We start from the raw sequence: 22,605 nt of genomic DNA on the forward strand, positions 1-22,605 counted from the left end.
TAACTAGCAAGTTCATAAATACTACTACTGCCCTTGCTGCCTGTTCTGGAGGTGACCTGATGCTGAACACAAAAGGAAAAGAAGGGAAAGGAGGGAAAGAGGGAGGAATGGAGAAGGAGCTATACAGGAAAATGACTGTCAGCTTTTTCTTGAGGAGTCCTTCCTGGCTATTACACTGCAGCATGGAAGTTGACTGTAGTAATGTATTAGGAAACTTAGGAAATAAGAAAGTCAAATTTTGTGTTTATACTTACTACATTTGTAATTCTTCAGCAGTCAAGGAACAATACTTTGGTGATGAACAGCAGCACCGATCTGATGTGACAAAGAAGCATTAACCTAGTTTATCCTGAAGCATAACACCTACTAATATTGTTAAGTAAAATATTTAACCCTGTGCATTATGTATGTAAACAACAGTATTTACTGCATAATTTATTTTGATTTTTTTCTGAAATTACTTTTGCAAAACAAAAGTAATATTGCCATACCCCTAGATTTTTGCTCAAAGCCTGACAAGTTCAGATTTCTCTTTTTGTTATTGTAAACAAACAAAAATGCAAAGATACAGCTTTTGAAACAAAGACAAATGGTATGAACCACTACTCCATACTACTCCATACTATCATGATATCACTAAGAAAACTTAACAAACTTAACAAACCTTAATAAACCTTTTAATCATCATTTTGGCAACACATTTATGTTCTCAGCTAATTTTACACCTAATCCTTTCAAAAATGTGCTTTATTAAAGTAGCCAGTAATTTCATACCAAATTTTTTAAAAAGTTATTTCTATCACCCACCCACCCAAAAATCAGAAAGCTTCATTTTTATGTATTTATACTGTTCAACAACAAAAATATTTTTATCTAAAAATAAGTAACAATATTTTCTTTTAGCTACCTGGAAGTCACATGTAAAGACATAAAATTGTGATGAGACTGTGTTTATAACATGACTTACCAAGTTGGCTTATTTTTGCTTTGTTTGTTAAACTGCTTATATTCTCTCTCTCTGCCAGCTTCATTATGAAATTGCAGTGTATACTACAATGAGAAGAAAAAGCTTCAGACTCAAGAAACAGAGTTGCCTCATCTTTAAAACACGTGCAACTAACATCAAATAATAAGTGAAAGCACATTAGCCCAAATGCTAAAGGTGAAAGCACATTTTTCCTAGGCTCTGTCAGATTTGGACATATTTGTAATGCAATAAATCACTATGGCAGGCTAATTAGAAGAGTAACACATCGGTTTGTGTCAGCTTATTATCCCTTATCTCTACAGACACTGTTGATTCTTAAAAATGGGATCCTCCCTAATCAATGTTAGCTGTTAAAGAGTTGATAATTTTTGTAAAGATAATAATGTAGTCATAAAGATTGCATTGTATTCACGAGCTCTGGAAATCTGGTGCTCCCAGTTGCTACAAGGCTCAGCTAATACTGAGATGCAGAAGAATATGGCACGCAAGTCTGTGCTTCAGCAGCAGGTTAATGAAAGCAACACAGTTTGGTTAAAAAAACCCTACAAACTCTAAAAAGTTTTTTAAAAATCACTATTGCTGGGAGAATAATGAAATCAGAATTTGTTAACCTACAGATATTTCTTCAGCCTGTTTCTTAAGCTTAAAGTCCTAGAGAGATTGTTTTTTCTTCTGTTGTAGAGTTATGCTGCATGTATCACAAGACAATATACGAGCTTTTAAATATTTAATCTTTAAAAATTTAATAACAAACCTCTGGTTTTCTGCACTGCACTCCATAACAGAGGACTGTAACGACAAATGATAACAGGCAAAAATTGTTTTATCAGGAGAAAGCAAGAGTGATACTTTGTCAGAAGTAAGTTGGAAAAAAGTTTTTCGAACAGTAACAACAATCAGTAGTCTTACCTCACTTACTGCTTGCAAGGTTTTGTTGAACTCTGAAATGCTTTAAAATAAAATGTTACCATTATGGAGGATTTTTAGTTATGTTTCTAAAAACAGTTACAACATTAAAATAAAAAAAAAATTACACAGAAAAAAGATATTTTTGCAGTTGATCAGTGATTTTTTAAAGTCATGCCAGTTCTAATACTGTAAAATCACTTTTCAAAGCATTAAACATTTTAAAAGTTGACTACACAAACCTCTGTCATCATATTTTAACATGAACCCATTGTAAAAGTTATTTAAAAGAGAAAAAGATAGATCTTAATGTTACCTTTTGGCAAGCAAGCATTTGGAACAGAATTCTAAATCTACGCTCAAAGCCATAGAAACAGAATGAGTAAGAAATATGGATTTATTCTACAAACAAGATTTGTTGGCCAATTACATCTTTTTGATTTTCGGGGCAAGTTTTGGAAGTAGTAGTAAATATACATTCATTCAAACCCCTCCTTACAAAGACTGTGAAAGAAAAAGCTACACCAAAATAAAAACATAGATATGACTTCAAGAATATTTATTAGAGAACATGCAGCTGTGAAAGTTCTCTTCATAACTTCCTACCAGACAGACCTACCCTGAAATTATAGAAACCATTTATTCATGGAGAGCAGCAGCCAGACTGGCATTCTCAACAATCCACAACTCATGTTCTCAGGTGGTATTATTATTATTGTTATTATTATTGTTATTATTATTACTACTACTACTATTACTAAGATCAGCAGCATATAAACAAGAAGGACTTCAGGCCTTGTTGAGCCCCAAGGAACCAGAAGAACCTAAAAGGAAATCAGTAAGTATACCATTTTTTAAAAGAACTCTAGTGGTACATAAACTAAGACTATTCTAACCACTAGGAGCTTTATGTTAAAGAGCAGTAACTTACAACTCCTGAAATTTTTAAAGTGCAGGAATAACAGTCTGCTCAACACATGGTAGATCTCACTTTGTCTTTTTCAAATATAATGAAGATTTCAATCCTTATTCAAAATTACTTACCTCAATTCTTGGGGAGCAGATGCTGGAATTGAAATTAATTTACTAACTTGACTGCTGGTGGTTATGTTATTAATCTGTTAGAAAGAAAGATTCCAAGGGTAAGTACAACCAGTAACTTTTAGCCTTAAAAGAAAAATGTGCATTTCACAAATTTTAATAGGTTGAAATTACAAATATAGGAAGTGTGTTTCCTCATGAATATACTGCAACAAATATTTATCATACCATTGTTGTCACAGCTTATGAAAGGAATTGTTGATCTAGTATGGAGCAAAAAATAAGATCTGATTTTTAAATGATATGGGCAATACAATAGTGACTCCACCATATCTCATATTGGAAAAAGAGGAATTCGGCTTCGTTTGCAACAAAGACAGCTTAGACCAGACACTGAATGAACTTTGTAACTATAAGTGCAACAATGTGACAAGCTCCATAACAGACATAAGTAACAGAGGGCAGAATGCTGGGAGTAAGAAGTCATGAACTGAGGTGAAAGACATGATAGAACTGAACTAAATATATATTGTATAGCATTAGGGCCTGGGGATACACTAAGGTTTATCTAAAAACCCTTTACAGATCTGCTTCCTATGCTCTTCTGCTTACCACCATTACTAGTTATTTTAACATTTCATGCAAGCAGCAAACACCATGAGGAAAAGCATAATCTAACACACATGCTATTGGCTTTACCTAAGAAATAGTATCCTAAAAATAAAAGAGTTTCAAGAGATGTACACCAGTTTTTCTAGTAGCTGTAGGCTTCATGTGAATACCCTAGGACAGTTTCAGGGCACTATCACCACTGAAACACAACAGAGTGTAGGGGTGGCCTTTGCCAGGGGTATATCCCTGCTCCAACTCAGTGCTCCATCTATATGGTCCTTGCTTTCCACGATACTGTCTTCTTAAACCTCTGTTGTCTTGTGTAAGTGGACACACTCATGTCACATAGGCCTACTGCGAAATTAATAACTGATTAACCACATGCCAAAAAGTATAGAAAGATTATGCAAAAGCATAATCAAAAATATGCAAAAAGCATAAAACTATTTATGAGAGTCTCAACATGCATTACTTCCAGGATGCAATCTAATTTTAATTATGCCCACACTGTTGCCATCTAATGATGCTTGCCTTTGAAAGGCAGGTGCCTAAATTAGTCTCCAAAGGCAGATCCTGTATGCCGAAATGTAGATTCTTAATCAGGCAGTTCCTCTCTCCAGATTTCCCATGGTTTCCCCCTCTTTCAGTGGCTATACAAAGAATACAGGAAATTCCTTACTGTAGGAAGTTTACTTAGGTGGAATTCTAAAATTTAGTTGCAAAGCAGCTGTTTAAGAGAGAATAGATCCATCCACTGCAAATAGTACCTTGTACTGCAAACACAGTAAGAATCATGTAAAGGTAAGAGTATCTTAAGTGTAGACAACGAATTTAATTTCAACCTTCTGTACAATAAAGTTTTAAAAGAAAGAATACTTACAATTTCTACACTTAGTGACGTATTACTTTCTTCACTTGCTTTAAGTTTTACCTTGCCCACATAAAACACTAAAACCAAAAGCAAAAAGAGTTAAGAAAATCAACACTAAAACACATGATGTAAACTTGAGAATTTAAAAATGTACTGTCTTGTGTTAGGATACAAGGGAAATAAGAACTAGCTTCCATATTTTTGCAGCTGTTCTTCCATCTCTTCACTTACTATTTCAACAAATTAACTAGTTCAATAGCTATTTATTTTCTGTATATTTAATTTTGCTGGCTGTCCCTAAATTCCTTCTAGCAATTCTTTTCCCCAAAACAGAAAAACTGCACTGTACATTACTATTAATGCAATTCCAACTCCCACAGTGAGAATAAAAAGTGTGGATAAAGGCAAAGTAATACTTTAAAAATCACTCCCTTGGGAATTAAAGAACTTTCAGGATACTATAATTCAAACCATCACTCAACAGTCCTTGAGAGCTCATAGGCCAGTTTTGGAGACAAAGAGGAACTCCCACAACACTTTCTTCCTGCATCCACACATTCAGTGCAGACGATAGAGAAAAAGCAGTAAACAGGAATGCATATATGACATCACCCAAATCATGTAGGAGTTTACTGTGTCAAACACCAGGGAAAATTTACAGGAAGGGGGGGCAGATACTCTAATCTATGAAGCACTCAGCATATGGCTACTTGGTAGAAGTGACTTCATTTTCTTAAGTATGTCTCAGAGAAGCTGCTCATCTTTTACTTTGTTTTTTTTAGTACACACAAAGGGAACATGACTGCCATTTCCACTTGCCTTTGTCTGTTCTGTCACATGACACTTTTAAAATAAAAGTAGGCTCTTAAAATAATTCTCCTAAACAGTATTTCAACTTCTATTCCTGGCAGTTAGACTCAGTGTGGCAGACATTAGCATCTACCATAGCATACTAGTTTCTTTTTTTCTCAGGTTTGTAATTCTTATCTGCAATTGTGTGTGATAAGAAAACAAGAATCAGAAATAATAGATTACACGTTCCTGTAAAAGAAAAAAACCCACATTTGGTATTTTTAGAAATTATACAAAATCTCTCTAAATTCACAAGAAAATTTATTACAGACCTGGCTTTTACATGGGAACTAAAAGTTGCTTCATTATTCAGGATATAAAATAATTGGACACATTTTCTGTAAGAATAAAAGGAAAAAGAAAACCACTAACCTGAATAATTACAGACACGTGTTATGTTGCATACAATAGTTTTGCCTGCTGTAGTTTTTTTGGGGAGGGGAAAAAAAACAACTAATGAGTAAAAAAGTTGAACATAAATCCAATATTGACACACACATTTACAATCATTTAATGTTTTAAATGTAAATGCCTTTACCTTTTAGAAATATTTGACATACTAGGTTTCATTCCTTTAGAGCACTTACCAAGACATTTTTCAAGACTTGGTATTCAGAAACATGCTGGCTTTGACTAATTAATTTTGAATAATTTTCTGTAACAGTTTCCACAAAAGACTTACATGCAAGTGGTCTCATTTTTTTTCTTTTTTTTCTTTATTAAATCCAAATAGAAACAGAAATCAATGTATTAATAAGCTCTTCAAATATCAGAGAATTCAATCACTAGGCAGCACATTATCTGATTGTGAGGATCCTACTATGGCTACTTATGATAGCATGGAGCTACAACCTGATAGAATTCAACTATGATGACAACAAACATGTATGCTCTCATCCAGTAGAATGTGTCTTTGTTTAGTTACAGCAACTTTTTGGCCGCTCAATACTTTCCATATTTTTAATACTACCTACGCTGCTAAGAAATAACACTGATCCTAAATCAAGGGTACTGTAAACAGATGACTCTGTTGTATAATATCAAAATAAAGGACAAGAAATTTACTGTTCCTTGTGTTGGCAGTTGGCAATGAAATAGTTACAAAACTTGTATCAGCTCCAAGCCAGTTCCTCTTCCACTTGCACTAATTCAGGGTAAATACATTCTAGTGGGTCTACCCAGCTCCTATATGGATAATTAAAAAATTAAATTCAGTCTACTCCTGGTCCTACTTTTCTTGCCCTGAGGTCAAACATCATGACTTTATTCAGTTTGCTTCTGTCTACTAAAAAGCATGAGGATTTTTTTTTAAGCAAACGTGGTCCCCGAGATTGTGGTTCTTACATCTTTGTGGTAACCTGCTGATTTGACTTACAAAATAACCAAATTCTTCTATATGCAGTCATCTAGACAAGCATTCTAGAATTAGTCCTTCTGCCAGACTGGAGAAGTGAAGTAAGGCAGACTGATAATATGACACACCACAATACCAAGAAAAAAGATCCTATTAAAAATATTTGGGAGCAGACTTCCTGAACTCAATGCAAACTGAAATTTTGAGAAGCACAAAAGAAGAGCAGTGGTGATACATGAATCCTACCTGGTGTTGTGGTGGAGTAATAATCAGTAATTCGAAGAGTTTCTGTTAAAAAAAAAAAGAAAAGAAAAAAGTTTAAAGTTTTCACATTTTAACTGCAGAAGCCTATGAAATACATGTCACAAAAATAAGCTTTCTTATTTTTACTTTGGACTCCGTCTTCCTAGGAGAAGTGTAAATATATGATGATTTATAAGGGGATTAAGTTACTTGCAGCATGAGAAATACAAAAGCAGCAGAGTAAGATCCATCCAATCACTTGTTTATGTCCCCATAAAAAAAGTGACTCCAGACTCTCTATTATTCAGAGGAGAAAGCAGTGTTTTTACAGTGTGATTCTCACTTATCCCATTTTACATGGGCTCTTCAGCCTAAATTGAATGATGTTCTGAAAATGTGTCTTTCCATCAGCAATGAAGAGTAGCAGGATCTCTAGCTCACATCACAGGCATGGAGGAACCTGTATTGACACGGGATGAACCTACTCCTTGTTTTCAAATGCAAAAATCAGGAAAGAAAGGGGTAGCAAGTTCTTCTGACTGAGTCTTTACTGATCCTATTTGGCAACTCATTGCAAGAACATATATAAGTGCCCTTAAGGAATGAAGTGTACATTTTACTTCTGAAAAATACTTTAAATAGTGTCAGAAAGCATAGAAAACACACTATCTGTAGATATACAAAAAAACTATACACTTGCTAAAAAATAAATATGTCTAATTTGGGCTTTGGGAAGCCATCTTGAACAAAAAAGAAAGGTCAACAGTTCAGTGTCAGTTAAATGCACCTCAGAGCCCTACCCATGTGGACTTAAAATACAGATTGCAGATAAAGACAAATTTAAAGATCATGTAAGAAAATAATTCGGACTAAACAAATCCCAGTTATTAAAAAAAAAAAAAAAACAAACCCCAAAACATGAATGCAACAAACATCTCCCTTGAAACCTTACTCTCTTCATGCAAATTCTCACCTGCACTTTGTGTAGTCTCCTCTGAAGACATATCTGAATAGAAAAATGTAAAACAGTAAAATCAATAAAAATGTAAAAAGCCAAAAATTCTAAATCTAACAAAATCTAAATACAAGAAACATTAATAACATCAGGATAGGTGAGAAAAGTAACAATAGAGGATTCTGGGGGAAAAAAAGATAAAGAAGTAAAAACTGTATTAATAAAGTATTTTAGGTCTATGAATTTTTGAGAAAAAAAGATCAAGCATACATAATGTTGAACACAAACTGAATATTATTTATCTAATTTCCATTTTAAGAACAAACCAAAGCTTGTTAAGAATGTTCACATTATTTCAATACTATAATTGAAATAATGATCACATTATTTTAAAAACCTGAGTATCTGAACAGAAAACAGTTGATAATCGAAAAGTTCCTTTTATTGATTTTATTCCTTTAGAAGATGCAGATGAATTTTGCATATCCAATTGCAACAACTGCTTAATTTCAAGGGCCTTTTCCTGCATGAACTCACAACATTCATAAGCAGAGATGACACATTGGTTTTGGCAAATTGTCTCTCCAATAACACTATTTTTGTCAGTTACCATACATAAATAAAATAATGATGCAAAGTTTTTTTCAGCTACATCAAAAGAAAGGGGAAAAAAAAGAAAATTAAATTAAGACAATAGAAGAAAATCTACAGAAGGATGTGCTTAGTGAGCATATTTTAAGTGTCAGCACAGAAACACAAAATGGTTCGAGGACCACTTTGTATCACTCCAATATGACAGTGAGTTTTTTACATGGGCCAGAGCAGCTTCACAACAGAAGAAGTTTATACTATCCAAACTTCATTACTAAAAGCATCACTGTCATTAGAAGAAATAAATAAAGACAAATTGGTGCCTCTGCATAGATAGTTGCACATCAAGGAAAAAAAGCAATCTACAGCATTTCCATATGAAAGAGAAAAGTAACTTTTCTTTCTGATACATTTAATTCAACTAGGCTAGCTATTCTGAGCATTTTCAATAGTGCCCTCAATTCCCTATGCAGTGTAAATGCTAAGCCTATTTGGTTCTTAAGTAAAAACCCTGCAGACAACTAATTTTCTAATGCAACTAACAAGCAGCCAAAGTATGAGGAATCGCAGTGAAAACTAAGTGCTGCTTTCATCTGTATTATTTGGCTTGGTATGTACTACAACAAATACTGAATTAGTTGCAGTTGCTAAAGACGAACCACAGCCAAAGAAAGACTGTATCTGTAAAAGAACAAAATAATGTGTGTTTCTGTCTATTATTTCTTCTATCCAGAGTACTGTATGTACTATACATTAACCAAGAAATCAACTGGCTTTCAGGTACAAGGTAAGCTATTTCATTACAAAATAGAATGAAACAATTAATTTTCTCTTCAAAAAATAAATAATGAAAACACTGAATGTTGGAACTCACATTAAAACTTTTCTGTATTACCTCAGATAAAAGCAGAAGATTTATCTAACAGGAAATAAAAAACATTGCAGAAATTAGTGAAGTCCTGATTTTCTTACCAGAAATGGTTGTTGCAGCTGATTCTCCTGAATCTACAGATTTTGTTTCAGATTTAAAAAAAAAAAGGGGGGGGGAAAGACCATTATAACACACATGATCATCCTCAGCAGCCTTTTATGTTATCAAAAGTTTACTGCATTCACCAGAAGAGGGCCAACACCTTCTTTTTCAGAATGACACTTCCAGGTTGTCAAAAAGGCAGATGTAACAATCTCTGATTATTAAAAAATTAACAATTTTTATGAATTAAAATAGAATTTGATGTAAAATTATTTCTTTTCAAGAAATACTGGACAGTTTGCATTGCATAATGTTAAGAAACTAAAGATCATTGACCCAAGATATATGCCACACTAGCCTGAAAGCCACATGCCTATCCTGTCTTGCTAATTCTGGGAATGGGAATCAAGCATACACAAGAAGATGGCTGCAGCCAGGTATGAACTCCTCTCAGACTTTGTATAATAACAGTGAGACTTTCCACTTCAAATTTATCCCATACATATCTGTTCTCTTTTCTATCCTGCAAAAACGCAGCATTAAAAAACCCCTAATTTCAAGTTTGAACCTCTGGTCTTGATAGGAACCAGCCAACTATTTATATAGCAAACACTGGCCACTAGATTTTTGATACTGTTACAGTCAGTGTTTTGATCAAAAATAAATTAGGAAATTTGATATCTGATTCACACAGCCAGTTGAAACTTAGCCCTTTCAGTCACTGAGTGGTTTTTGATAGTGTCACAGACAAGTCAAGTCACACTTATCACAGAAATATAATGTAAAGAACAGCTGGATGCAAATATGAGGGACTATATACTTAAGGTATTTCAACATCTCTCAAAGCTCAAAAGTCATCCTATAATGTTGTTTACAATACACTGATTATAGTGTAAAGCCTTTCCTTTTCCTGTAGAAGACTTAAATCAGAGATACCAAAAGTCCCTGAGGAAAACCAGATTGTTTTTTTTATTAAAAATGGTAAACAAGGAGTTTCTGAAATGCTAATCATTCATGATTCCTTGCTCAGACTGTATTTTCTCTGGAAAATTACTGCTGCCATTTGCACCATGAAATTGGCTAATAAGCCACCAGGATTATATGGATAATTGATTTACAAATATTTGCATATGCATAGCTATCTCCATGAATTAAAAAGTAACAGCAGCAGCAATCTTCCTACACACTTTCTAAAACAGAAGAATGGGGAAAAAATCCACAGAACCCAAATATACCTGTTAGCTGTTTTCTGCCAGGCAACGTAGCAGTAGTTTCAACTGCAAAGGAAGAAGATCTTTTAGGAGCGGAAGCTTTTATATGTATTTGTACACACACATATATATACACATCGTTTTTCAAACACAACCATTTTAGGTGTGCTACTCACCTCAGTTCAAGCTGGTTTGCAAAACTACTTTGCATCCATTGAGAAATATGTGTCAACTCTTTCTGAAGCTGGAAATTGAACTCTTTTTTTAACTCAGTTTATCACTTTTATACTTATAAAAATACAGATTAGGCCATGAGCTTTCCCACTACGCTTCCATTGCCAGTGTTTTTATAAACCTGTTCAGCACATTTGCTTGAGTGAAGATGAAGCAGACTAAAATAGCAGCAATCAAAATGTAACAAGTAAAGACAACTGTGCTTTCACATGGTTATTTTCGTAAAAATGGGGAAAATGAATGCTGATGAATTATTCAAGAAATGAAATTTTACTAATACAAAAAGAATTGGGGAAATTAAACAGCAACAAAAGAAAGCAGGAGGCACCGGATTTGGGTAAGGAAGGGTTGCTTTGTTCCGTACATCTTGACAAATTACATGAGGTGTACTTTGAGAATGTACTACCTCATTATGCGCATATACATTGAGCAGACACTCACGTGTCTAAGAGTTGCACCACCAAAGAACATCTTAACAATGAGCAGACAGATCAGGCTGCCAGAAAGGAAGTGGTTCAGGTGGATGTGGACTGGGAATGAAAAGGTGAGCTGTTTCTAGCTCAACGGGCCTAGGAAACATGTCTTAAGGTCCTTTTAGTTTTTTGATTTTTCTAATTTTTATAAGTTTTATAAGTAGCTATATAGCAGATTTTAGAAACAGCAGCATTTATTCCTTTACCCTTTCCCTTACCCTTAGCATAGTCACTACACACATTCTCCAACCCTTTTACCCCAATTCCCCATATCAATACCCCTGAATTCCATTAAAATGTTTAGTTTCTTGTCAAGATAGGCCTAGTGTGTTAAAAGAACACTTGTACTCTGGCCTAAACCACAGAGTACAATCAAGAACTGGGTAACCGTGTGCCCTTTGTGCTCCAAGGAAGACCAAGTGATGAAGTAGGTGGTCTTGAAAAGACCCCAGCCCCAATTCCCTAGGGGTGGGCTGGGGGTGGACCAGGGCAAAAGCCAGAGCGTGGAAAAACCTGGGATTGGACAAACACTATTATAAATTGTAAGCACCTGAGGTAGAGGGGCTCGCGCGTTTTGAAACTTCTGTGCCTTGGAGGCATGATTAAATCCTTTTCTTATCTCACCTCTAATAAATTGCTCTGGAGTTTTTTTTCCTCAGCTCCTTTAGGCTTCACTAGGGACTCCCAGAGAGAGATGCCATATAGAGATGGGCTCTTTATAAATTGTAGATCTGACAATCAAAGCTTTGACACAGCTACTCATGAATGTGAAACATCTGCTGTAATCGAGTAAGCCAAATGAGTAAAAGCTCGCTGGAATAGAAGATGGTGTCTGGGCTATCAATGATGAGGCCTAGCAGATCAATTAAATCCCACCACTGCTGCAAGCCTGCCACAAGGCAAGTGCCACGTGCTTCCTGTGGTGGAGAAAACTAGCACATGGCTACAAATGTACACTGCAGCCTATGTCACCACTCAAAACATCACCCTGGGCCTTGAAAAACATGTGGCAACACACCATCCCATACAGGAAGACCCTTAAGATACAATACTGACTTTAAATAATATGTAGAACTGAAGCAGTAGTCAGATAAAACTTTTGTGTATTGTTTAAACAGTAAATAGTTTTTTTAAGGTAGAATGGGGTGAATAAAAATAACCGAGTCAATTCTACATGAAGAAGTGAATTTCTGGCTAGAGAAGAAAGTATCCTTCCACAGGAGAGCAAATTGACCTTCCTACCACAGAAAGTGAATTCCATCTCCAAACCTTTACCTGTTACTGGTCCTGTCTCACTAGTGGTTAGCAGCTTGCGTAAAAGCCCTTATCTCCAACAAAAAGGCCCTTGAGGAAATTCAGTTCTCAAAAGGAACCCATCTCCCAAATGCGCAGCATTTGACAGCAAACACCACCACGCTGCTTCTTCTGCCCACCAAAAAAATAAGTTTTGCCCAGGGAATCTGACCTTAAGATCTTTCTCACATAACCTTGCGGATTCAGTGTAGACATAGTCTTGCTGTATGCAAACTGCATTTCACATCCTCCATATCCCTTCAATTTGCTTTGTGAATTTTTGAGAACACAAATGGTACCCCGAGGCAGGTAAGAAAATTGTCCACTAACTTATTTAGTACTGTAGGTTAGTAAGAAGACAGTGAACTCTAAAAATGCCAAATGGTTTTAATAACAGATCTAGCAGTACAGGGAGTAAAATAAGCTAAACACAAACCATGATCACGGAGCTGACAAATATAGCCAGTGACGATGGCACACATAATCTGAGGGGTGCTTTTTTCTGGACAAAAACCTAACCATTACTTCTCTTACAGCACAATATTCACATGCCTAGAGTTGATAGAAATTTTTCATGACACTTGTCCTTGATCAAGGTGCAGAATTAAGTTCACTAACCAAGTCTTTCATCAGAATCACCTTATCATATATTATTAAATATCACTTACATTTGTTAACCCTCCTCCTTTGCTGTGTTTAAGAACTAGAAAAGAAAATTAATAAGGTTTATTTGGAGAAGAATTAAAGTTCAATCTAAAATAAGTCTAAAGTTGACATGAAAACAGGGAAGTAAAATAACTCAAGGTGTGCCAGTTACAAGCCAACAGAAAATATATTTCCCTTACGTTATTTACTGTTGATAAGAGCAAGAAAATCCACACGTATATGAAACATCCATTTATTTGCTCTGTGGATTTTTATTTGCAACATTGTTAGTTCAGGATCATCAAATCAATATACCTAATATATTCTGTGCCAAAACAAGACATCATATAATCTAGTAATACTTTGCTACATTTTCTCTAATAGAAAACATTCCTGAGGATTCAAACAGCAAATAAATAGGCAAAAAAGTTCAGTATCATTCCTTGCTTTTGATGCAAAGGACATAGAACAGAACCCCACAAGAACTGTTTACTTTCTTTTCTGAGGGAAAAGGCAACTCCATTACATGAGATAAGCACCAGTTTCTGTCACTAATATACATCATCAGAAATAGAAACAGCAAGTCCCTTACTGTCTTCATATCACTTTGTACTGTTCCGACACAAATAGCTACAGGCTAAGCCAAGACTTGAGAAACCCCTTTGTGTAGGCAGAGGAAACTGTTCCACTGGTGTGAAACCTGTTTAGCCAACCATAACTCCACATCACAGCTGCAAAAACTGCGACAACCTTCATTTCCCTTTCATTTTCCACAATGACTTTGTATGACAATGGGAACCACTGTAACTTTAGCATCTTCAGTCTGGTAGATTAAACACACTAGTAAAAGTACTTAAGGCTTGGTGCACAAACTGATGTAGCTCTGAGAGAGACCAGCATTTGACCCTATCTAAAAAACAGCCTTGTGCTTACAGCATTCCTTAGCATGACAGCTCTTAATTCTCAAGCTACTGGCTCTTTTAGGATGTGATGGTCTCTACATGTCCTGCTAAAGCTGTTCCACCAAGCAACACAGAACTGAAAAATCAATTCAGCCAAAGGGAAAGAAAGGCAGAAGGAGGCTTTGTAACACAATGGTCAAGATGTGACAGATGTTCTGGACGCTGCACCAAAGGCACACTATCACTCATAACATGCTATTTGTTCAGAAACTCAGACACAACATACAGAAAAATCCCTTAAGGCACAAAGGGGGTCCAGTGTTCTACCTCCAACTGGAAGAATGAAAAAAATCCTTTTCTTCTCCCTACCTCCAATCTAACTTATGAGCAGTACACTCTTCCTTAAATCTTTTGGAAAGGCCAACACCCTTTCTGATTCACCTGTCTTCAGGCAACCGGCTCCGCCAGAAGCAGTTCAGTTTTTCCAGGGCGGAGAAGTGAGAAGCAGCTGGAACCTGGCTGCCGATAACACTTCATGCAAGAAGTAAATTACTGGCAGCTGTTTTTGTCCCCCTGTCTCAGGGGAACAGTGTTGCTGCTGACTAAACCTGTTTTACCTAACACTTCTTGATCTCTTTCAAACTTCTACAGAAAGCATCCTTTGAGCAAGCTGAGACAACAACTACGTGGCTTTCTTAGGAGGAGAAAGAGAGTCTGAGCTGCAGTGAACTAGAGCTCCACATGGACTTGGCTGTTAGATAACCATGACCGTACGTTGCTAATAAGATCAGTTTTGACTTACAGGTGCACATAAAAATACAAGGAAATACTTAAAAATCAGATTTTCTAAATAAGAAGTTACAGCAAAACCTTGAGTGCTGAAAGTTTTTTCACCAAAACTTCACCTGATTCAGGCAGGGGAACTGACTCCCACCAAAAATGCCAAAGTGGAAGTTTTTAGTCCAGTTTTTATTATCACCTCCTGGTTTAGGAAAAAAAAAAGTAATTAAAACCATTTCAATTGAAAAGTCAATTCCACACTGCATTTTTAAATTCTATACAAATCCTCTTCTACACATTCTTACAGGCAATAGTTATTGGTATGTATTACAGCAATCACCAGTACTGTGCAGCAACTACTCTCCATTTGCATTCAGTGAAATGAAAATGCCTGGCATTAATACATTTCACAGGACTTGTCACAAAAGAACCTGAGAAGCTCAAATAGCAAAACTTCAAAATGGTGCTGTTCTAAAGTCCAGCTATTTACAGAAACAGGCACCAAAAATATGACATTCAATTCTCATATTCAAAATAAATCCATATTTTCTATTAAGATATTAGGTCCCTTTAACATTTGAAACCTTTAATGAATTAACATTCTGCCAAAATGAGCCATCCTGTCACACAAGGCACTAATAACAATAACACATAAAAATCCTCCCCAACTAACAGTTGTTAGTTAGTTGTACACAGTAGACGTTATCCTGCCTTGATTTTCTATGTAAGTTAGATTTTGAGGCACATTGTATATAAATTTCTAGGACAAAACTTATGTACAATCTTCTTCTTTTTATGTTTTGGTGCCCCTCATGACACCTTATATCTGCTCTGACTCCCTGTGGTGGAAAGGATGAATTATCACTGACCATTGGACAGAAAAATACGTAAGAAAACAATGACAGTGCTTTTTCACATTAGGGTCTGTCACTTTGGCCAGTTTAATATCCTTAACAGAATATCTAGGCACAATTATTTTTAACTCAGCTTTCACGTTACATGGTTTTTAGGAAATCAGATTAAAAATACAGTTTTTATCTGCTTGTAGAAAGCTGTACATTAGATACTGAGGTGGATCAAATCACCTATTCTCCGGCAAGTTGATTTCCAAAAAGCCATTTCCTTTGATATCACAGAAGGGGGAGGAACGAGAGCAAAGAAAGAGCAGGTCAAACATGCATTCTGTTAATAGGTACAAAGTAGAGTGGTACATGACTCATCAAAAAGGCACTCCAGAGTTAGGTACTTTTTTCCCATCACATTTACTTCCTTCAAGAGCTTCTAGAGGTTTCTGTGGTATTCTGCTCTTGCAGTTTTAGAAAGAAAATTGTACTGGGGCAAATAATCTACTTTTTCATCTTCTGCTTTTATGATCCACTAAGTAAACATAATAATATGACCCAAACTTTGGTAACCAACAGGCTGGGATACAGACTGGATGAGTGACAGCTTCATTTCCACTTTCTGCCTGAGGACATAAAGCCTTGGGACTCCACCCTCCCATCCAGGAAGGATGATCCTGTCATCAGATGGGCACACAGACTGGGAAATCTTTAAAGGGAATTATATGAATCTAAAACATACCTCCTACTGCTCACACCTGCAGATTAGAACAACAGCCCAAACTGAAATGTTCCTCTTCCTTGAGATGACAGTGCTTTACTATCAGTGATACTATTTACAGTTATGCCAAAAATAATCTATTTATTCATTGCAATTAGTTAAAGATATTCCATCATCTCTATGCTCCTTGCATAAATGCACAGTTTAACAGTTTGGATATTTATATTTGGATTAAGAAAGTTACTGTTTAATGTGTAACTGAAATGATTAATGTTTAAACAGTACATTTCTTCCCACTGTGAAGTTATTATTAAAGGCAACTTGCAAATATCCCATGTGAAAATGACAACTGAAGAGCTGGTGCTCACAGGTGACTAAAATTTCTTTTCAAGGATTTAGCATTTTAAACTCATTTATTTTCTTGTGGGTCTGTTCTCTTGAATCACCCCAAACTTTAGATTACTTAGTAGGTTTTTTTGTTGGATTATACAGAGACATTAGTGATACCATTCATATTCTCCACATTAAAGTATGTAGCTACAGAGGAATCATTCATCAAGGAACAAGATACAGAAATTTCCCAAAGTTAGAATTTGGAATAGTAAGCGCATCTTTCTTCACTTGTATATTTTTAAATAACAGGAGATGACCTGTGAAGTGAGATACATTCAACCTGTGGCACTCTTTTCTCCATATCACAGCTGTTATGCTACTTGTCATTCCCAGCAAGAGAAGAATTATCAAAGGAACCTGAGGAATGTAAGTGAAAGGCCAGTGACGCACAATGTGCGTGCCCTCCTGCCCTCTTTGGCCCTTCCTGCAGTTTTTACACCTGCCCAGCCCGCAATGGCCACACCAAGCAGAGGAGAACCAGAAGACTCTGTGACCGGAAGAAGGAAGAATTTCATCTTTAACTCAGATCTAAAAGTTTGCTGTTGCTAAGTACCATTAGTCCAAGAAATGTGATCAGCCCTCATCACAAGCTGGGAAGCAGCCAGGTATGTCCTTTCTTGCAAATCTTCAGATGCATAAGATACATACCTGCTGCAAAGGCAATCTCATCCACTTCTGGGGAGTGAACTACTTGGTTAAAGCTGAGGATGCCTCTAAGTGCTAAGCATGTGTGGATATCTTACCAGAAGCAGGATTTTGGTCCGTATTAGACCTCACATGGTTAAGAAAATATTAAATTAATGTCTGATAATCTGAAAAACTACCATAAAAATAAATTATAAAACCTAAAGAAAAATAATCAAAAGAGATAAGAAAAAGAAAGGCAGGAAAAGGAGGTAAGGAAACATAAGATAACTATGTGATGTTAAGTTAAATTATAGTAGCCTTTGACTGATACTTTGCAAATAATTGTTTTATGTAGGCACAAAATGCCAACCAGGTCACAAAAAAAATTCTGAAACTTCTCCTCCGGCACAATCATGACTGTAATGAACCACTTCCTTTTCACCTTTTGTGCCTATACAAGAGGCACAGTCCTTTCCCAAGCTTTATCCCTTTGCCAGTTATATTCTTTGCAGATCCAAAATCAGATTATTCTGCAGACTTACTACTCAAAGTCTTTCTGTTTTAACAAAAAACAGAGAAGCCTCCCAAATCAGGTAATTTTGACACAGGTGTTCAGAGGAATTTATTGAAAGAAATCATATTATAAGACTAGCACCATTATCAATTAAAATCACCTGACACTGACTGTTAGATATTCCTACGTAAATGCTTTGTTATTTATTGGACTAGCATTTGCTAAATACATGCTTTTCACAGGATAACATGGGAAGGGACAATCAGCTAAAATGCATCTATTACTGAAGAGAGGCAAATAAACTGTAAAAAAAACCCCAGTGAGCTTCTCTTTGAAAAGCATTTAATCTCCCAAGTTATCTAGAGGAGATAACTTGTATTTGGCAGTAGAGATGGCCTCTGCACTGAAACAAACCCCTGTCAGCAGTTTCACTAAGGAGCAGAGCTTTGGAAACCATGCATCTTACACACTCACTAGAGAGCTCTTGCAGATAGACAAAAAATTCCACAAGCCACTAAATCATGAATTCTAAAATCATTAATCAGTTGGGGCTGAAATTGGGCACTGGCTAACCAAGCTGCCCTGTAATGCTCAAGGGAGCTCTATATTCAGGGCAGAAGGAGCTGGAACTGAAAACAAAGAGGTTGTCCTTTCTGTGTACCAGTGAAAGAGAATCAGGTGCTCCACTCTGCTCCATTCCACTCCACACTATCCAGACATATCTCTCGCAAGCTTTCTTTGTAGAAAACTTTTGTCTGGTAGCCACAACGTTCCCCCTCTCAGTCTTAGGACTGTGTTCCTTCAAACATGGTCACACATGAATAAAAGAAAGACATCTTTTCTTCAGCTCCTTTTTCAAATCACACAGCCCAACAAAGATGTGCTCCGAACTACAGCGTCAGGGTCAGCAGAGGCATTTCATTCCTTACAAATCATTGCTAGGGGCATTCTCCATGACTCCTGGTTTGTTAGACAGATTTCTTTCTCTCCCAGAAAAAGAAATCTGGTGATCTCATTTTAATGTCCTTACTAAGACATTTTGAATCTACCCAGTCAGGCAGTGGTTATAAGATTACACAGCTAAAAGATATTTTTGAATCTGCACAAAATAGATAGGTACAGTTTTTAAGGATAAAGGTGATGAAGACTAAGACCAGTGCCACAGTTTAACTGAATCATTGATGCTATATAAAAATCTTAGGAAATAATAATTGAGCCAGTCACCTTAAAATCTCTTAGGAGATAACATCATTTACTACAATTGATAAATTGGATTCCACCGAAACTTAATTCAAGTTTGTCTTTCTTGCCAACAGATAGGCTAGCAAGAGCTAAAAACAGGATTATTCTCTCGCTCGAACTCAATTTCTCTGAAAAAAATATCTTGGTTTGGTTTGATTTAAAGATTTTTATGGTTCTTTTTCAGGGCAGAGGGGAATTTTGAGAAATGTGTGAGAAATCATTTGGCCATTTTAATAAGGGAGTCATTACTGATAAAGAAGAAGCCTCCAGTAATTTTTACAGATGTATACCATACCAGCTGAAGATGGTGTAATGTACCAATGAAGCAGCAAAAAGTTACACTCATTGAAATTCTGGCCCAGCAAATGTGCACAATGAGGACCAGCAATGTTTTCCTCTGTATTTATTCCCTGTACAGAAGGTGTGTAAATTAATTAAGATGACACTGATACATGCCCAAACACTCCAAGGAGTTTTGGTGCATGCATCCCGCTCTCATATTACATGGACAGTAGATAGACACAAAAGTTGAAGCAAGTTGAAAGTTTGTAAAGAACTGCTGTTATGCTTTTTCATTTGGATAAAAGCTAGCAAAAGCTGCAGGTCCTCACATGTTCTCATTAAGAATTTAGCTAGGAATGATTAATAGATTGAGGCTTTGTAAAATCTGGAAGAGAAACTTTTGACTAAATCATTATTTCAAAAACAATGCAATGGTACTTACCACATGGCAAAGAGTTATCCTCTTCTACTGTGGTGGTATAGGTCCAATCCTCCTTTCTCCAGCCTATAACACCACTATCCTGGCAGTCCTCAGACTGTGTTATGTTTGCCTTGTCCCACATTCTGAACATGTACAGTTCCCCAGTCATACCCTGGTTAGGTGATGCAGCTGCACCTCGCAGCTTTGAACAGCCAAGTAAGAACTGGCCTTTTCCAGGCAAATTAACTTTCCCCCTTAGTTTTTTGCTTAATCTTTTTTTTCCATCTATGAACACCTTCATCTCCTCATTGTCACTTTTCCACTGGATACATATTTGGTTCCAAGTGTTTTCATGAAGTCTTGCTGTTTTGTTGATTTGATTTCCAAACAACCATATGCTCAATTTGCCACGATCTCCCATAAGTCCAAGATCATATTTATTTGCAGAGACATTGATGTGAGGTGTTTCTTGAGTGTATACATATGCTATCCATGGACTGTGTGATGAATACAGTTTGAGGTCCACACAGACAAGGAATTCTTTCAAGGGATGCAGAGAAATTCTTGATGACATAATCCAAGGATCTTCACATGCAGTCTTAAAGACAGCTTTATATCGCCCCAGGAAATCCTCCTGATCTAAATAAAGAAAAGGTGATTTGTAAAATTATTTAGTTTTTAAAAGTATCTTTTATACCAATGTTATTCTTCCATATAGTACTGTTCCTAGGCATTTATGTAGGAGTTTTTAAAACAACACATTCAGAAATAACCTTGTAATCTACTCTTTTGGTGGTTTTTTGGGTTTTTTTTGTGGTAGGGAAGAGACAATTTTGGAGGCAGTCAATAAATCCCAGCTGCTCATGAAAGCTTTGAAGTAAAACTCATGCACAAGACCAAGGATGACCATGTAGAACCACCAAATTGTTTAGGTTGGAGAAGACCTCTAAGGTCATCAAGTCCAACTGCTAGTCCAGCACTGCCAAGTCCACCACTAAACCATGTCCCTAAATGCCACATCTACATGTCTTTTGAACACCTTCAGGGATGGTAACTCAACAACTTCCCTGCACAGCCTGGTACAATGCTTGACAACCCTTTCCGTGAAGAAATTTTTCCTAATATCCACCTAAACCTCCTCTGGCGCAACTTGAGGCCGTTTGCTCTTGTCCTATCATTTGTGACCTGGGAGAAGAGATAACCCCCACCTCGCTACAACCTTCTTTCAGGTTGTGAGCAATTAGGTCTCCCCTCAGCCTTCTTTTCTCCAGGCGAAACAACTCCAGCTCCCTCGATGCTCCTCATAAGACTTGTGCTCCAGACCCTTCAGCAGCTCCACTGCCCTTCTCTGGACACACTCCAGCAACTCAGTGTCCTTCTTATCATGAGGGGCCCAAAACTGAACACAAGATTTGAGGTGTGGTCTCACCAGTTCTGAGTACCAAGGAACAATCACTATCCTGGTCCTGTTGGTCACACTTTTGCTGATACAGGCCAGGATGCCATTGGCTTTCTTGACCACCTGGGCACACTGTTGACTCATGTCCGGCTGTTGATCAACACCCCAAGGTCCTTTTCTCTCAGGCAGTCTTCCAGGCACTCTTCCACAAGCCTGTATGTAGCACTGCCTGGGGTTGTTCTGACCCAAGTGCAGGGCCTGGCACTTGGCTTTGCTGAACCTCATATAACTGAGGCTTCATTCTGCTCCCCATCCCTCTCTTCCAGCTCAGGGTGCTGGGTATCCAGAGAGCAACTGGTCTTTCTAATAATGATTGAGGCAAAAAAGGCATGAAGGCACCAGCCTTTTCCTCATACTATGTCATTATGTTCCCCCCTTCATCCAATAAAGGCTGGTGATTCTCCTTAGCCCTTTGGTTGCTAATGTATTTATAGAAACATTTTTTATTGTCTTTTACAGCAGTGGCCAGATTAAGTTCTAGCTGAGTTTTGGCCCTTCTGATTTTCTCCCTGCATAATCTCATGACATCCTTGAATTCCTCCCAAGTTTCCTGCCCCATTTTCCAAAGGTCATAAACTCTCCTTTTTTTCCTGAGTTCCAGCCAAAGGTCTCTGTTCAGCCAGGCTGGTTGCCTCCCCCTCTGGCTCATCTTTTAGCCTGCTCCTGCACCATTAAATTTCCTTCTTGAAGAAGAATGTCCAGCCTTCCTGGGCTCCCTTGCCCTTCAGGACTGTCTCCCAAGGGCCGACTTCTCCAAAAATCAAAAACTCTTACCTTTTCGAGATCGCTTTGCCCAAGACACCCTTCAACCACCACATCATGTACTAGCCCTTCTCTGTTCACAAACACAGGTCCAGCAGGGCACCTTCCCTAGTTGGCTCCCTCACCAACTGTATCAGGAAGTCACCTTCCAAACACTCTGGGAATCTCCTGGACTGTTTCCTCGACTCTTTCCTCTCTACTGTATTTCCAACAGGCATCCTGGTAAGCTGAAGTCCCCCGTGAGAACAAGGGCCAGAGATCGTGAGACTTCTCCTAGGTTCTGATGGAATATTTCATTTGCCTCTTCATCCTGGTTGCGTGGCCTATAACAGACTCCCACCAGGATATCTGCCTTGTTGGCCTTCCCCTTGACTCTTATCCACAAACGCTCAACCCTATTGTCACCATCATTAAGCTC

General features: G+C 37.0%; 1 protein-coding gene across 6 annotated transcripts in view; it reads right to left on the bottom strand.

Moving 5' to 3' along the window:
• Positions 1-22,605, bottom strand: part of ADGRG2 (adhesion G protein-coupled receptor G2) — a 64,082-nt gene that overhangs the window by 22,772 nt on the left and 18,705 nt on the right. For all 6 annotated transcript variants that reach the window (XM_027689084.1, XM_027689083.1, XM_027689081.1 and 3 more), the window contains 12 exons: positions 19,988-20,605; positions 10,622-10,663; positions 9,386-9,418; positions 7,841-7,873; positions 6,871-6,912; positions 5,643-5,690; positions 4,428-4,495; positions 2,939-3,012; positions 1,898-1,937; positions 1,743-1,777; positions 968-1,050; positions 255-315 (listed from right to left, as the gene is read on the bottom strand). In XM_027689084.1, coding sequence (XP_027544885.1) covers positions 255-315; positions 968-1,050; positions 1,743-1,777; positions 1,898-1,937; positions 2,939-3,012; positions 4,428-4,495; positions 5,643-5,690; positions 6,871-6,912; positions 7,841-7,873; positions 9,386-9,418; positions 10,622-10,663; positions 19,988-20,605 — 1,177 coding nt within the window. The remainder of the gene's footprint in view (positions 1-254; positions 316-967; positions 1,051-1,742; positions 1,778-1,897; positions 1,938-2,938; positions 3,013-4,427; positions 4,496-5,642; positions 5,691-6,870; positions 6,913-7,840; positions 7,874-9,385; positions 9,419-10,621; positions 10,664-19,987; positions 20,606-22,605) is intronic.

This window comes from Neopelma chrysocephalum, unplaced genomic scaffold (genome assembly GCF_003984885.1).
Source record: "Neopelma chrysocephalum unplaced genomic scaffold, ASM398488v2 Primary Assembly neopelma1_76, whole genome shotgun sequence".
NCBI lineage: Eukaryota > Metazoa > Chordata > Aves > Passeriformes > Pipridae > Neopelma > Neopelma chrysocephalum.